At 39.0% G+C, this 17,834-nt stretch overlaps 2 protein-coding genes across 2 annotated transcripts; one reads left to right on the forward strand and one right to left on the reverse strand.

Annotated features, from left to right (window-relative positions):
* The first annotated feature begins 11,923 nt into the window (after positions 1-11,923).
* LOC104099366 (probable WRKY transcription factor 41) lies at positions 11,924-14,413 on the forward strand. The gene is made up of 3 exons (XM_009606335.4): positions 11,924-12,594; positions 13,018-13,146; positions 13,557-14,413. The coding sequence occupies exons 1-3, from the start codon at positions 12,263-12,265 to the stop codon at positions 14,179-14,181; spliced, it is 1,086 nt and encodes a 361-aa protein (XP_009604630.1). The 5' UTR covers positions 11,924-12,262; the 3' UTR covers positions 14,182-14,413.
* A 573-nt stretch (positions 14,414-14,986) lies between these two features.
* LOC104099367 (uncharacterized) lies at positions 14,987-17,634 on the reverse strand. Its single transcript, XM_009606336.4, has 3 exons — positions 17,200-17,634; positions 15,682-15,699; positions 14,987-15,595 (listed from the first exon to the last, which is right to left on the reverse strand). The coding sequence occupies exons 1-3, from the start codon at positions 17,555-17,557 to the stop codon at positions 15,405-15,407; spliced, it is 567 nt and encodes a 188-aa protein (XP_009604631.1). The 5' UTR covers positions 17,558-17,634; the 3' UTR covers positions 14,987-15,404.
* Between the last annotated feature and the right edge of the window lie 200 nt (positions 17,635-17,834).

Raw genomic sequence — 17,834 nt, forward strand, 5'->3', positions numbered from 1 at the left:
GGTGTGCGAATTTCGGAGGGGCAGATCCAGCCCAAGCGCTATAATAAGCCAATCATGGCATGAATCAATAATATCTGATGCGGCATGATGCCCAATCCCATCATGAATAAATAATACATGTTTCCCGATCCCATCAATATCACTCACAATCCGACCTTCAGGACCCAACTTAGTCATCAATCTCTCCTGTCTCTCGGGCTCACAACGTTATGAAAATCAGCCCAAAATGATGATTTGATGTATTAATAAATAGTAATAGAGACTGCGATATGATATGCAAATGAATGAGTATGACTGAGTATGTAACTGCAATTTAAGCAAATAACTCAACAGCAGATATGACCTCATTAAGTCCCAACAGAATAAGCATATAGCCTAAACCTAGTTTCTAACGTGGATCACCGCTCAATTTCTCTAGCACGTAGAGATTTCATGGATAACAATAAGATTAGGTAACTACACAGTATCACAGAATCAATCGAGTTTTAATTATTACGGTGCACGCCCATATGCCCGTCACCTAGCATATGTGTTACCTCAACATCAAACACATCATACGTATGTTCAGGGGTTCATGCCCTCACCACCAAGTTTAGAAGTGTTACTTACCTTGAACAAGCCCAATTCAATACCGAGCAAGCCAAAATGATGCTCCAAAAATAACATATCGTGCGTACCGACCTCCAAATGGCTCAAAACTAGGTAAAAGAAACTCGAGAACATCAAATAATGCCAAAGGAAACAAACCCAATCAATAAAGGTCAAATCTTTAATCAAAAGTCCAAAGTCAACCAAAAAGTCAAACTCAGGCCCGCACCTCGGAACTCGACAAAACTCACAAAATCCGAAAACCCATTCAATTATGAGTCCAACCTTACTAGTTTCACTCAAATCCGACTCCGAATCGATGTTCTAAACTCAAAACTTCACTCTATGAAACTTTAAACAACCCCCCCCCCCCCCCCCCCAATTTCTCTCTTTAAAATTCATAATCCTATTACCAAAATCGAAGTTAGATTCACGATATATAATCAAAACCGAGTGTAGAATACTTACCCCAATCCATGTGATAAGAATACTCGCCTCAATCCATGTGATAGAATATTCGCCTCAATCCGAGCACCTAATCTCAAAATATGGTAAAAGAACTAAAACCTCAAAATATATAGAATCTACCCAGGATTTCTCGCATTTGCGAACAAATTCCCGCTTCTGTGGGCCTGCACGTGCGGCAAAATTGCGCTTTTGTGGCAAATCACTGGAAACTTGCCCAACGCACCTACGGAAACAATCCCGCATCTATGACATCGCAAGTGCGATGCCAAACGTGCATCTGCGCACAAGACCGCTCCTGCGTCCAAGGATTTCGCTTCTGCGCACATGCAGGGGCGCTTAATCCTCCACATTTGCGATCACCGTTACTCATTTTTTGGCGTTTTAGGGACATAAAACTAGAATTTCGCCTGATTTCTAGATTTTCATGTGCTATAGCCCACGCTCTCTATTTGGGCCCAGGCGACCGGACCCGGATCGCCTAAAATGTTGCCGAACCATAAACAATGACCTAAGGAACAATAGTAATCGCCTTGCCTTCACCGTTACTCGGTTTTTGGTGTTTTAGGGCTATAAAATTAAATTTTTACCCGATTCCTAGATTTTCGTATGATATGGAACACACCTTCTGCATGGGCTCGGGCGACCGGACCTGGATTGCCTTAAATTTTGCCGGCCCATTATAAAAGACTTAAGGAACAATAGTCACCGCCTTTCCATGACAATTACTCTTTTTTGGCGTTTTAGGGCTATAAAACTAGAATTTCGTCTGATTCCATAGATTTTTGTGTGCTATAGCCTACGTCTTCTGCATGGGCCGGGCTACCGGACCCGAATCACCTAAAACTTTGTCGGACCATAAATAATAACCTAAGGAACAATAATAACCGTATCGCCATGACCATTACTCATTTTTTGGCATTTTAGGGCCACAAAACTAGAATTTCCGCCTGATTCTCACAGTTTTGTGTACTATAGCCCACGCCATCTGCGTGAGCCCATGCGACCGGACCCAGATTGCCTAAATTTTTGTTGGTCCATAACAAATGACCTAAGGAACAATAGTCACCACCTCTCCATGTTCGTTACTCAGGTTTTGGTATTTTAGGGCCATAAAAGTAGAATTCTGCCTGATTCCTAGATATTCGTGTGCTAGCCCACGCTCTCTGCATGGGCCCGAGCGATCGGACCCGGATCGCCTAAAATTTTGCTGGACACTTAAAAATGATATAAGGAATAATTGTCACCACCTATCCATGACCGTTACTCATTGTTTTGGCATTTTCGGTCCATATAACTAGAATTTTAGCTGATTTCTAGATTTTCGTACGCTATAGCACACGCCTTGAGCATGGGCCCGGGCGACCGATCCCGGATCTCCTAAATTTTGCAGGACCATAACAAATGACCTAAGGAACAATAGTCATCGCCTCGCCATGACCGTTACTCGTTTTTTGGCGTTTTAGGATCATAAAATTGAATTTCGCTTGATTCCTAGATTTTAGTGTGCAATAGCCCACACCTTTTATATGGGCCTTGACAACCAAACTTGGATCGCCTAAAATTTTGTCGGACCATAAAAAATGATCTAAGGAATAATAGTAACTATTTCACCATAATTGTTTATTATTTTGCGTTTTAGGGCTATAAAACTAGAATTCCGTCTAATTTCCAAATTTTGGTATGTTACAGCCCACGCCTTCTGCATGGGCTCGGGCGACCGGACCCAGATCGCCTCAAATTTTGTCAGACCATAAAAAATGACTTAAGAAATAATAGTCACCGTCTTTCCATGACCATTACTCTTTTTTGGCGTTTTAGAGCCATAAAATTGAAGTTCCGTCCAATTCTCAAATTTTCGTGTGCTATAGCTCACGCTCTCTGCATAGGCCCGAGCGACCGGACTCGGATCGCTTAAAATTTTGTTGCACTCTAAAAAATGACCTAAGGAATAATAGTCATCGCTTCGCCATGACCGTTACTCATTTTTGACGTTTTAGCGCCACAAAACTGGAATTTCCACCTGATTCTTAGATTTTCGTATTCTATAGCGCACGCTTTCTGTATGGGCCCGGGAGACCAGACACGGTTCGCCTATAATTTTTTCGGACCATAAAAAATGACCTAAGGAACAATATTCACCGTCTCGTTATGACCGTTACTCATCTTTTGGCAATTTAGGGCATAAAACTTGAATTTCGCCCGATTCTGAGATTTTCATATGCTATGGCCCACACCCTCTACATGGGCCCGAGTGAACGGACATCTTAAATTTTATTGGACCATTAAAAACAATCTAAGAAACAATAGTCATCGCCTCGTTATGACCATCACTTGTTTTTTGCCGCTTTAGGGCTATAAAACTGAAATTTTACCTGATTCTCAAATTTTCGTATGCTATAGCCCACACGTTCTGGATGCGCCAGGCGATCGGACACGGATCACCTAAATTTTTTTCAGACCATCAAAAATGACTTAAGGAATAATAGTAACTACCTCACCATGACCATTACCACTTTTGGCATTTTATGGTCATAAAACTGGAATTCCACATGATTCCGAGATTTTCGTGTGCTATAGCTCATGCCTTCTGCATAGGCCCGAGCAACCGGACCCGGATCGCCTAAAATATTTTTTGACCATCAAAAAAAACCTAAGTAACAATAGTCACCGCCTCTCCATGACGGTTACTCCTTTTTTGGTATTTTAGGACCATAAAACTTGAATTCTGTCCAATTCTCAAATTTTCATGTGTTATAGCCCATGCTCTCTGCATAGTCCTGGACGACCGAACCTGGATCGTCTAAAAGTTTGTGGGACCACAAAAACTGACTTAAGGAACAATAGTCACCGCCTCGCCATGATCGTTACTCATTTTTTAACGTTTTAGGGGAATAAAACTAAATTATCCGTCTGATTCCCAGATTTTCATGTGCTATAGCACACACCTTCTGCATGGGCCCATGCGGCCGGACCCGGATCACCTAAAATTTTGTCGGCCCGTAAAAAATAACCTAAGGAGAAATATTCACTCTCTCGCCATGACCGTTACTTATTTTTTAGCGTTTTAGGGCCATAAAATTTGAATTTTTGCCTAATTCCTATATTTTCGTGTCCTATAGCTCATACCCTCTCTATGGGCCGGGGCGACCAGACCCGAATCGCCTAAAATTTTGTCGGACCATCAAAAATAACATAAGCAACAACAATCACCGTCTTTCCGTGACCATTACTGGTTTTAGGCGTTTTAGGACCATAAAACTAGAAATTTGCTTGATTCCCAAATATTTGTGTTATAGCCTATGCCTTTTGCATGTGCTCGGGCTACCGGACTCGGATAGACTAAAATTTTTTCGGACCATAAAAAATGATCTAAGGAACAATAGTCATTACCTCTCCATGACTGTTACTCGTTTTTGGCATTTTAGGGCCATATAACTTAAATTCTGCCTGATTACTAAATTTTCGTGTGACTTCTGCATGGGGATGGGTGACCGGACTTGAATTGTATAAAATTTTGTCGGACCATAAAAACGACTTAAGGAATAATATTCACCGACTCTCCATGACCGTTACTCATTTTTTGGCGTTTTAGGGCCATAAAATTAGAATTTTTTTCAATTTTCAGATTTTCGTGTGCTATAGCCTACGCCTTCTGTATGGGCTTGCCATGGCCGTTACTCATTTTTTGGCATTTTATGGCCATAAAACTGGAATTTCGCCCGATTTCCAAATCTTCGTGTGCATAGCCCGCGCTCTCTGCATAGGCCCGGGAGACCGGACCCGGATCACCTAAAGTTTTGTTGAATCATCAGAAACGACCTAAGGAACAATAGTCACTACCTCGCCATGACCGTTACTCATTTTTGGTATTTTAGGGCCATAAAACTAGAATTTCTTTCCGATTCCCAAATTTTCATGTGCTATAGCACATGCCTTCTGCATAAGCCCGAGAGACTGGAGTCGGATCGCCTAAAATTTTGCCGGACTATAAAAAATGACTTAAGGAACAATAGTCACTGCCTCGTCTTGACCGTTACTCGTGTTTTGGCGTTTTAGGGCCATAAAATTAAAATTTCACCCGATTCTCATATTTTCATGTTATAGCTCACGCCTTCTACATGGGCTCGGGTGACCGGGCCCAGATCTATTAAAGTTTTTTCGGACCATAAAAAATAACCTTAGGAACAATATTCACTGCCTCACCATAATCGTTACTTGTATTTTTGCGTTTTAGGACAATAAAATTCGAATTTTTCTCGATTCCCAAATTTTCGTATGCTATTACTCATGCCCTATACATGGGCCTGAGCGACCGGATCCGGATCGCCTAAAATTTTTTCGGACAATAAAAAATGAACTAAGGAACAATAATCGTTGCCTCTCCATGATCGTTACTCGTGTTTTTTGTATTTTAGGGTCGTACAACTGGAATTCTTCCCAATTCTAAAATTTTCGTGTGCTATAGCCCTTGCCTTCTGCATAGGCCCAAGCGGCTGGACCCGGATCGCCTAAAAAAATTCGGACAATAAAAAAAACCTAAGGAACAATAGTCACCTTCTCTCCATGACCATTACTCGTATTTTTTGTATTTTAGGGCAATAAAACTGAAATTCTGCCAGATTCCCGTATTTTGGTGTGTAATAGCCCATACCTTCTGCATAGACCGAGACAACCAGACTCGTATCGCCTAAAATTTTGTCGGACCATCAAAAACAACTAAGGAACAATAGTCATCGCCTCTCCATAACCTTTACTCATTATTTTTTATTTTAGGGCTATAAAAATTGAAACTCCATTCGATTCCCAGATTTTCGGGTGCTATAGCACACGCTCTATGCATAAGCCCGGGCTACCGGACCAGATCGTCTAAAATTTTGCCGGACCATCAAAATCGACCTAAGGGACAATAGTCACCATCTTGCCATGACCATTTCTCTTTTTGTTTTGGCATTTTAGGGTCATAAAACTGGAATTCCGCCTGTTTCCCTAATTTTCGTGTGCTATAGCCTGCGCTCTCTACATAGGCCTGGGCGACCGGACCCAGATTGCCTAAAATTTTGCCGAACCATCAAAAATGACCTAAGGAACAATAGTCACTGCCTCGCCATAACCGTTACTTATTTTTGGCATTTTAAGGCCATAAAACTGATATTTCCGCCTGATTCCTAGATTTTCGTGTGCCATAGCACACGCCTTTTGCATAGGACCGGGAGACTGACTCGGATTGCCTAAAATTTTGTCGGCTAAAAAAATGACTTAAGGAACAATAGTCACTGCCTCGCCATGATCGTTACTCATTTTTTTGGCGTTTTGGGGCCATAAAATTGGAATTATGCCAGATTACTAGATTTTTATGTGCTATAGCTCACTCCTTCTGCATGGGCCCGGGCGACCGAACCTGGATCGACTAAAATTTTATCGGACCATCAAAAATGACCTAACGAACAACAGTCACTGCCTCACCACAATCGTTAATCGTTTTTTGTTTTTGCGTTTTAGGACCATAAAATTAGAATTCTGTCAAATTTCCCAATTTTTGTGTGATATAGTCCACGCCCTCTACTTAGACCCGTGCGATAGGACTCGAATTGCCTTAAAAAAATTTCGGACCATCAAAAAGGACCTAAGAAACAATAGTCACTGCCTCTCCATGACCGTCATACGATTTTTGATATTTTAGGGCCATAAAATTGGAATTCTGCCAAATTTCGAGATTTTCTTGTGCTATAGCCCATGCCTTCTGCATGGCCTAAGGCGACCGGACCCGGATCGCCTAAAAAAATTTCGAACCATCAAAAATAATTGTAGGAACAATAGTCACCGCTTCGCCATGACCGTTACTCATTTTTTGGCATATTAGGGCAATACAATTGGAATTTCGCTCGATTTTCATATTTTGGTGTGTAATAACCCACGCCTTCTGCATGGGCCCGGGCGACCGGATCGGAATCGCCTAAAATTTTGTCGAACCATAAAAATGATCTAAGGAACAATAGTCACCACCTTGCCATGACCATTACTCTTTTTTGGCGTTTTGGGGCTATAAAACTGGAATTCTGCCTGATTCTCATATTCTCGTGTGCTATAGCCCACGCTCTCTGCATAGGCCTGGATAATCAGACCCGGATCATCTAAAATTTTGCCGGACCATCAATAATGACGTAAGGAACAATAGTCATTGCCTCACCATGACCATTACTTTTTTTTTTTTGCGTTTTAGAGCCATAAAACTAGACTTTCCGCCCGATATTCAAATTTTCATGTGCTATAGCACACGCCTTCTATATGGGCCCGGGCGACCGGATCGCCTAAAATTTTGCCGTCACATAAAAACATCCTAAGGAACAATAGTCACTGCCTTGTAATGACCGTTGCTCGTTCTTTTGGTGTTTTAGAGCCATAAAATTAGAAATATGCTAGATTCTCAAAATTTCGTGTGTTATCACTCACGCCTTCTGCATGAGCCTGGACGACAGGACCCGGATCACCTAAAATTTTGCCAGCCCATCAAAAACGACCTAAGGAACAATAGTCACCGCTTCGCCATGACCGTTACTCATTTTTTGGCGTTTTAGGGCCATAAATTAGAATTCCGCTTGATTCTCAAATTTTTGTGTGCTATAGCCCTCGCCTTTTGCATGGGCCCGAGTGACAGGAACCGAATTACCTAATATTTTGGTGGAACATAAAAATGACCTAAGGAACAATAGTCACTGCTTCTCCATGATCGCTACTCGTTCTTTGGCATTTTAGGGTCATTAAACTGAAATTCTGTCCAATTTTCAAATTTTTGTGTACTATATAGCCCATGCCCTATGCTTGGGGTCGGGCGACCTAACCCGGATCACCTAAAATTTTATCGGACTATCAAAAATGACCTAAGGAATGATACTCAACGCCTCAGCATGACCGTTACTTATTCTTTTGAGTTTTAGGTCTTTTGGCCCTAAAATACTGAAAAAGGAAAAGCGGTCATGCCGAAGTTATGACTATGTTCATTAGGTCAGTTTTTATGACCCCGCAAAATTTTACGCGATTCGGACCCGATATACCGGATTCATGCAGATGGCGTGGACTATAGCACACAAAAAATTTAGAAATCGGCCCGAATTTTAATTTTTTGGCTTTAAAATACCAAAAACTGAGGAACAGTCATGCCGAGGCCATGACTATTATTTATTAGGTCATTTTGGACGGCCCCACAAAATTTTAGGTGATTCGGATTCGGTAACCCAGATGCATGCAGATGGCGAGGACTATAGCACGTAAAAATTTGAAAATTAGCTTGAATTCTAGTTTTTTGCCCTTAAATGCCAAAAAGTGAGGAATGGTCATGCTAAAGCCTTGACATTGTTCATTAGGTAATTCATATGGCCCATGACGTTTTAGGCGATTCGGTGTCGGTAACCCGAATTCATGCAGATGGCATGGGCTATAGTACACGAAAATTTGGAAGTCGACTTGAATTCCATAATTTTGACCCTAAAATGCCACAAAATGAGGAATAGTCGTGCAGAAGCTATGACTATTGTTCATTAGGTCATTTTTGATAACCCCACAAAATTGTAGGCAATTCGGATTTGGTAGCCTGGTTCATGCAGATAGTGTGCACTATAGCACACAAAAAGTTTAAAATCAGCCCGAATTCTTTTTGGCCGTAAATGCCAAAAATGAGGAACGGTCATGCCGAATCCATGACTATTATTTATTAGGTCATTTTTATGAACCAATAAATTATTAGGCTATTCGGATCCGGTAGCCCGGATTCGTATAAATGGAGTGGACTATAGAATATGAAAAAAATTAGATATCGACCCGAATTCTAATTTTTTGGCCTAAAATGCCAAAAATGAGGAATAGTCATGCCGGAGCCGTGACTATTGTTCATTAGGTCATTTTTATGGCCCCACAAAATTTTAGGCGATTCGGATTCGGTAGCCCGAATTCATGCAGATGGAGTGGACTATAGCATACAAAAATTTGAAATCGGCAAGAATTCTCGTATTTTGGCCCTAAAATGTCAAAAAACAAGGAACGGTTGTGCCGAACCCATTACTATTCTGCATTAGGTCATAATAGCCCCGAAAAATTTTAGACGATTCAGATTCGATAGCCCGGATTCATGTAGATGTCATGGTAGCACACGAAAATTTAGAAATTGGCTTGAATTCGAGCTTCTTTCCCCTAAAATGCCAAAAAACGAGAAACGGCCATGCCAAAACCATTATTATTGTTCATTAGATAATTTTTTATGGCTCCACTAAATTTTAGGCGATTCAGATCCGGTAGACCAGATTCATGCAGATGGCATACACTATAGCGCACGAAAATTTGGAAATTGACCCAAACTCTAGTTTTTTGTTCCTAAAATGCCAAGAAACGTGGAACGGTCTTGCCGAAGCCATGACTATTTTTTTTTAAGTTATTTTTTGTAGCCCCGCAAAATTTTAGGCGATTCAGATCTAGTAGCCCGGATTCATGCAGATGTAGTGGACTATAGCACACAAAAATTTAAAAATCGGCCCGAATTTCAATAATTTGACCCTAAATACCAAAAAATGAGGAACAGTTGCCGAAGCCATGGCTATTGTTCATTAAGTTTTTTATGGCCCCGCAAAATTTTATTCGATTTGGATCCGGTAGCCGGATTCATGCAAATGGTGTGAACTATTATAGCCCATGAAAAATTTAAAAATCAACCCGATTTCATTTTATTTGCCCTAAAATACCTAAAAAGAGGAACGGTCATGCCGAAGCCATGACTATTGTTCATTAGGTCATTTTTTATTGCCCGCATAATTTTAGGCGAATTGGATCTAGTAGTCCGGATTCATGTAGATGGTCCGCAAAATTTTGGATGATTCGGATCCGATAATCCGGATTCATGCAGATGGTATGTACTATACCACACAAAAATTTAGAAACTCTCGAATTCTAGTTATTTGGCTCTAAAATGTTAAAAAACGAGGAACGATCATGCCGAAACCATGACTATTGTTCAATAGGTAATTTTTTATGGCCCCGCAAAATTTTAGGCGATTTGGATCCGGTAGCCCGAATTCATGCATATGGCATGGACTACTATAGCACACGAAAATTTAGAAGTCGGCCCGAATTCCAATTGTTTGGCCCTAAAACGAGGAACGATCATGCTGAAGCCATGACTATTGTTCTTTAGGTCATTTTTCATGGCCCCACAAAATTTTAGGCGATTTGGATTCGGTAACCCGGATTCATGCAGATGGCAGCACACAAAACAAAATTAAAATCGGCCTGAATTTTAGTTTTTTAGCCCTAAAATGTCAAAAAACGAAGAACGGTCATGCCGAAGACATGACTATTGTTCATTAGGTCATTTTTATGGCCCCGCAAAATTTTAGGCGATTCGGATCCAGTAGCCCGAATTCATGCAGTTGGCGTGGAATATAGCACACGAAAATCTAGAAATCAGCCCGAATTCGAGTCTTTTTACCCTAAAATGCCAAAAACGAGGAACGGTCATGTTGAAGCCATGACTATTGTTCATTAGGTCATTTTTTATGGCCCCGCATAATTTTATGCGATTCGAATCTGGTAGTTCGAATTTATGCAGTTGGCATGGATTATAGCACACGAAAATTTGAAAATCGTCTCGAATTCAAGTTTTTTTTTTTTTACCTTAAAATGCCAAAAAAGAGGAACGGTCATGCCGGAGTCATGACTATTGTTCATTAGGTCATTTTTATGGCCCCGCAAAATATAGGCGATTCGCATTCGATAGCCCGAATTCATGTAGATGACGTATACTATGCACAAGAAATTTTGAAAATCGGCCCCAATTCCAGTTTCTTGGCCCTAAAATGCCAAACAAATAAGGAACGATCATGCTGAAGCCATGACTATGATTTATTAGGTCATTTTTTATGGCCCTTAAATTTTAGGCGATCCGGATCCGGTATTCCGGATTCATACGGATGGCGTGGATTATAGCACACGAAAATTTAAAAATCGGTATGAATTCCAGTTTTTGACCCTAAAATGCCAAAACGCGAGAAATTTTGCGCGGTTTAGTGACCCCTCAATACTACACGTAATTACGCCTCTAATGAGGAGGTTAATTCGATAGCTAATGATTTTGCTAATTTAGCCTTTAGTCAAAAATCTCATTTTTAATGACAATGCACCTTTATGTCTTCTAATATTTTTTTTTTTTTTTTGCATGTGGCAAGAGATGTTGAATTTTCATTTCCTCGGCTTGATTTCTACCCATTGTTGCTTTATTTCTCTTTGGAAAGCAAAAATCAAGATTTAACTTTCTCAATCATTAATGTCACAATGGCCAAATCATAGACAAAAAAGTAGGTTTGAATTGGTCAGCCAATATAATGGACTTTTCTATGTTTCTAGATTCACAGCGTTACGCAAGGAATGCATCGTGCTAATGTCGTAAGAGAGAGGTTTGATTCGTATTTATTCCACATATATATATATATATATATATATATATATATATATATATATATATATATATATAAAAACCAACTGCTATCGAAAGTTTACTAGCTCGATTAATCCATTTTATATACAAAATACCTAGATAGCTAAAATGAATCTTGTACTATGTATCACAAAGTACAGTATACTCGTTTGAGATAAGTGGACGTGAGCTAATACGTACTGTTGGTTTGAATTGGTCAGCACTCAACATTTGGACTTTCTTATTTGCTGTCTCATTATTTGTTTTTGTTTCACTTCTAAGAGAGTATGACCAACGACCATTCCACTTAGAAAAACTCGTTTTTAGCAGTCAACTCTCCCTTTTTTTCCACATGCCTTTTTGTTCACTTCTCATTATTTACACTATAAATCCTTCCCTTTTAAATTCAAATGTGTCTATCTTCTTGTTTTCATTACTCATCTCCTACAAAAAAAAAACTCTTAAAAAACCATCATCTCATGCACCCAACTTCTCCTTCAAATTTCAAAAATCCTTTTAAATTTCTAAATCTCACAAAAAAGACAAATTTTTTTTCCATATTCCAAGATTGTGTTCGATCGTTTTCCCGAGTAATTTGCTTGTCAATAACATTCCACTCATAAGTAGGTTCACATCGTGCCTAAATTTCCTGTAACCCCGTGTAACTCAACACGCCACGTCTGGGGCCGCGTCCACCTTTCTAGGCTACATAATAGCTCCCCTTTTTCTTTTCCAATTCCTTCTTTTAAAATGGATTGTGCTTTCAATTGGGAATACAGTACACTTATAAATGAGCTAACTCAAGGTATTGAACACACTAAGCAACTTAGAGCTTACTTGAGCTCAATGGCTTCTACTACTTCTGAAAATCAAGAATTGCTTCTGCAGAAGATTCTTTCTTCTATTGAGCAATCTCTGTTAATTCTCAAATGCAGTGGATCGTCTATCCAATCTCCCCAGCCTGTGCTACAAACATGTGGTGCAATTGAATCTTCGGTTTCAGTTGATGGAAGTCCTAGGAGTGAGGACAAGAAAAGGAGTTTCAAAGATCATCAAGAGGTCATAAATATTTCAAAGAAGAGGTACATCAAATTCCGTTCAAAAAAATGATATTTTTCTATATTTAGAAGCTCTTGAACTTTACACATCACTTTTTCTCGTAAGAACATGCTCTTATAGCCATAGAAATGTGATCAACGGCGGAGCCAGGATGGGTTTGAAACTCTAGTCCTTTTAAGCTACTGAGTTCTAAATTGATAATTTATATATTCAATGGATTTCATAAAACAAATATATGGTTTGAACCAAAACTACTGAGTTCGGCCGAACCTGCAAGCGCAAGGCTAGCTCTGCCCCTAGAAATGTCATGACATGTTTAAATTCACTAGTTTTAAGGGTACTTTTGATATGTGCTCAAAAGTTTCTTTCTTGTCCAGTCAAACAGTGTCATATGAAATGAAACGGCGAATAGGTCAACTTAACCTGGTTCTTGATGTATGTTGCAGAAAATCACAGCCTACATGGACTGAACAAGTCAAAGTCAGCGCACAGACTGGATTTGAAGGTCCTACTGATGATGGATATAGCTGGAGAAAGTATGGTCAGAAAGACATTCTTGGAGCTAAATATCCTAGGTAATAAGTCAATTTCTTCTCATGTTCTAAATATAAAATGCACCAAATATAAGCAGCTTATGTCTACCTTTCAACTTCAAATATCAAAAGTTCTTATCCCCTTTTGATCATGCTCTATTAGTACATAGAGATGCGGATCTGGCCTTCTGACACCGGGTTCCACTGAACCCAAAACTTTCAAAATTTATATGCAAAAATCCACTAAAATTGCAATAAATTATTGATATGAACCCATAACTTTAAAAATATAATAAGCTCAATGGTAAGAAACTTAAAGGCTGAACTCATAGAATTTAAATCCTAGATCCTCCTCTGAGTATATATAATTAAGAAATCAACAGTATACTTTTCTAGGAATTCTCGGAAACAGAGTCCTATGTTGTGATACCAAGTTTACATATGTTTTCCAGGAGTTACTACAGATGCACATATCGTCACATGCAAAATTGTTGGACGACAAAACAAGTGCAAAGGTCAGATGATGATCCTACTGTATTTGAGATCACATACAAGGGTTCCCATACTTGTCACCAAGCTACTAATTCTGCACTACAACCGAAATCACCAGAAAACCAAGAATTCAAGAAACAAGCCAACTATCAAACAGGGCAATATTCGAATCAAGTGCTGATGAATTTGAGAGCAAACCTGAGAGTCGATACTAATGATTTGGACAAGAATGAGACAGCAGCATGTTCTTTCTCCTTTCCTCCAACATTCTCTGGTTTGACAGATGAAAATCGACATTTCCAGATTTCCCATGTTGATGAAAATCTGATGATAGGTGGCGGCTATTCACCGTCTTTTGTCTCTCCTACGACCCCTGAATCAAACTACTTCTCAATCTCGAGCAGCTGCCAGATGAATGGTTTTGGAATGGTTCATAACGGGCACCGTTCAGAATCAGACCTCACTGATATATTCTCAGCCAACACTTCCTCAACAAGTTCTCCAATTTTGGACGGCGAGTTTTCACTAGACCATTTTGAGCTAGATCCAAATTTCCCATTTGATAACCCCAGATATTTCTCATGAAATGCACTTAAAAAGAACAATAAAGATGAACAGTGTGGATGTTAATTGTTATCGCCGAAATCCTTTATAGAAGTAGATGATCCCTCCTTTAATAGTTAGTATAGACATGCTTTGCAAAAATTAGCAACAAAACCAGCAATTGAATAGAAACTAGCTGTATACAATAGTCTACTGAACTTCCTGTATTCTGACATCAAGCTGCTGAGTGAAATTCAAGCATATTCTTTCAAAAGGCTATTGAACATTCATGAATTCTATCAAACTACAGAAAGCTCGGCTATTCACCTTTGCGCTATTCACATTTGCTTACTATCATAAGCAGACAGAGAACAATTGGGGAAACCAGAAAGCGTATCTAAAATTTGCAGACACTAAGATGCCACAAGCCCTTAGGCTGTTGCAAACAGACAATTCTTAGCACTCTTTATCGTTCAATTGCAGCAAGCAGGAAGTTATTTAGGCGGTTGTAAAGCCTCCGACATTATACTTACTCCGGAAGAAGTCACAAGAAAATCCATAGATTCATAGACAACAAAGATCATAACGACTAAGTAGTATAGGTATAAGTAAAACTATTACTCCCTACGTTTCATTTTATGTGTCTTAGTTTGATTAGGCACGAAGTTTAAAGAAAAGTAAGAAAGACTGTTGAGTCTTGTGGTAAATTAAAGATGTGTGTAATGTACCAAAATGCCTTTGAATCTTGTGATCTTAAATATGCCATGTGGAATATTGGAGTTAAAGAGTTACTAAATATAGAAAGAGGCATTCCTTTTGAACCAGACTAAAAGGAAAGTAGGACATATAAATTGAAACGGAGGGAGTAGTATTTAACCTTTCAACAGGAGCACACCATTTACATGAATTTCTCGGAGCATTGTATTTCAATTATCATCGGGAGGATCCAACAATAAATTCCAACAGATTAAATAAGTAAAATAGTTTAAGAACAACTAGAACCATCAACAAAAACACGAGAGCCAGAGAAGATGCTGATTATCTGAGTTCTTCAACGTCTGTGTTATGCCGTCAATTTCTCTGATGATGCATCAAGATCGGATGCAACTATGCTTGTGGTGAAGATACAATTTTGACCAGAGGGTCCGGAGCAGCACGTCAGTTATAGCATACACCTAACGAAACCAGATGGGCAAAGAAAAAACAATATTTTTCTTTGAACCGCTGATATACTGATGTCTACAAACAACAAAGGAGGATAGGTACTAGAAAGATGACTTCTTTTCCTCTTTAATTCTGGAGACATCGCTGGTTTTGCCTTCTTCAGGATTCCCGGCTTTTCTAATAGCTTCTCTTAGACCCAACACGATGAATAAGTTGGTTAAAGTGAGCAGTGACTCAGCTCCTCCGTGCAACCAATCCACGTTCGATAGAGAAGTTCCATAATGCACTTTCGCTGTCACAAAGTTTAATCAATTAGAATCACAAGTTTAAGTTTGGTTTGTACAATTAAATAGAATCTTTGCTAAGAGAGGAAGTTACCATAAATTCCTGCGGGAACTGCACGAACGAGGTGAAAAAGAAGGAACCACAAGGTTAGTACAAATAAAATGAAGTTACAATGATATTGCTAGCATAGAGAAGTAAATTTTTGAAGAAGAATATGAGGTAAATATGTAAAAACGTCAAGAGAGAGATATGAGGGACAAAATTTACACACTACTTTCGACCTATTGAAGGCAATGCTCTAGAAGCAATAAAAAGAGGATAATGATGAAAGATTTCCAACTATAGTTAAAGCGTCCTGAAATGCGTAAAACCAGTCATTAACGACGAATTATTCAAGCACAAAGAACAAACTACCTACAAAGGGAAAATATTTCAATGATTGCTCTCGTCGGATTTGAACCTAGTAGAGTAATTAAATCCAGACAAATCCTATGGAACGCCAGAGAAGGCATCTGCATTCATACTTGATGCCTTTATAACTCCGAACCACCCTAAGTGCACATAAAGAATATTCTTTGAAAGTGGCATACAAGAAAAAATAAGAGATGAAACAATGGTTAGAATTATAACTTTATACTACTATTTAGCTGTAAAAGAAAATGACAAGAACAACAAATAAGATTGACGTGAAAGCTTTTCTCCCTTGAGATATTGTAAAGACACAAGCTTTCTGGTTGAATATGGCAAATTGAGAGTAAGAACTAGTTTTAGGTAAGAAGGACCAAAGCGCACCGAAAGAACCTACCGATTCTTGCCAGTCATAACAAGCAGAACAGGTTAGCCTTTGTTTGCCCCATTGGCGAAGTCATAAGTTGTGATGAATCTGTGTCGCTACTATAAAGTGGTTTCCATAAAACTATTCCGTAACAACTCAACCTAAGAGCTGATATGTCTCCAAGACCTCTAACATCCGATTATTTCAGTTATTCCTAGCAGAAGGTAAAATCATTATTACTCTATAGAACTTCCCCTTTAATTTGACAGCTAATTATTTTCTTCTGTGCTGCCACATTAACCAAATTACACATGGTGATTAACTTTTCGTTCCTTCATCGCCAGCTCCTTTGATTCGCAAGAGAGCAGTAACAACAACTGTTAAGACAACCTAATCGAATCAATTGCAGCAAATTCTAAATTCTGTCTCACAGTGATTCATAATCAATATATCCAACTATTCTCTATCTGCTTAATGACCCCAAAATATAACTGAGGGTAAAATTAAGATATTTAGTGGTAAATTTCGAAGGGGAGCCTTAGAGCAACGGTAAAGTTATCTCCATGTGACCTATAGGTCACGGGTTCGAGCCGTGGAAGTAGCCACTAATGCTTGCATTAGGGTAGGCTGTATTCGTCACACCCCTAAGGATGCGGCCCTGAATACAAAACTTTGTGCATCGGGCTGTCTTTTTTTAGTGGTAAATTTCAACATTTTCCCTAAATACAAGGATGTTCCTGATCATCAATAAAAAAAACAATCAAATTATGATGAATAATCTAAACAACATAACAAGAAAAACAGCATGTAAAAATCAAAATAAGGATGTTACTCACTAGTGGCCCCTACAAAAGCAAGCAAGAAATAGAACCCAAAAAGTGTAAGCTTAGGAGCAGTTTTGGATTTGGTAATGAAGTACAAAAAACCAATATAAGGGAAAAGTGAAAAAGCAAAAAGCTGTGAAGCTATGCTTTGTGAATCAACATTTGGTGCCCATGGATCAACTGGTAAAAATCCACACTTCACAAGTCTTGTTCTTCTTTTACTGTAAAGTCTTTTACTTTTACCACAGTAATTGAGTTGTTTGGTAGTATTTCTCAAATTGGGACATGTTTGGAAACAGTGGAAAAATGGAGAAGCAGAAGAAGCTAGTGTTATGGGGTTCTTCCAAACAGGGTGTAAGCAGTTTAACATTTTGCAGAAATGACCTTTTTTTTGTAGGATGAAAGGAGAAATGAAGACTCAACCGTAAGTAGGAGATAGAGTGAGAGGAGTTAATTGTGGGCTTGCTGGATGATTTATGAACCGGTTCATAGTTGGGCCTAATTTACTTAATTTAAAGAATCTTTACACAAATAGCCGACTAGATTCACTATTTAATTTATAGCCAGTTACATAGATTATACATGGTTATATAAATATTATAGATCTTTTAATCATAAATAATTCATCCACACGCTATTTTTAATTT

This window comes from Nicotiana tomentosiformis, chromosome 12 (genome assembly GCF_000390325.3).
Source record: "Nicotiana tomentosiformis chromosome 12, ASM39032v3, whole genome shotgun sequence".
Taxonomy (NCBI): Eukaryota; Viridiplantae; Streptophyta; class Magnoliopsida; order Solanales; family Solanaceae; genus Nicotiana; species Nicotiana tomentosiformis.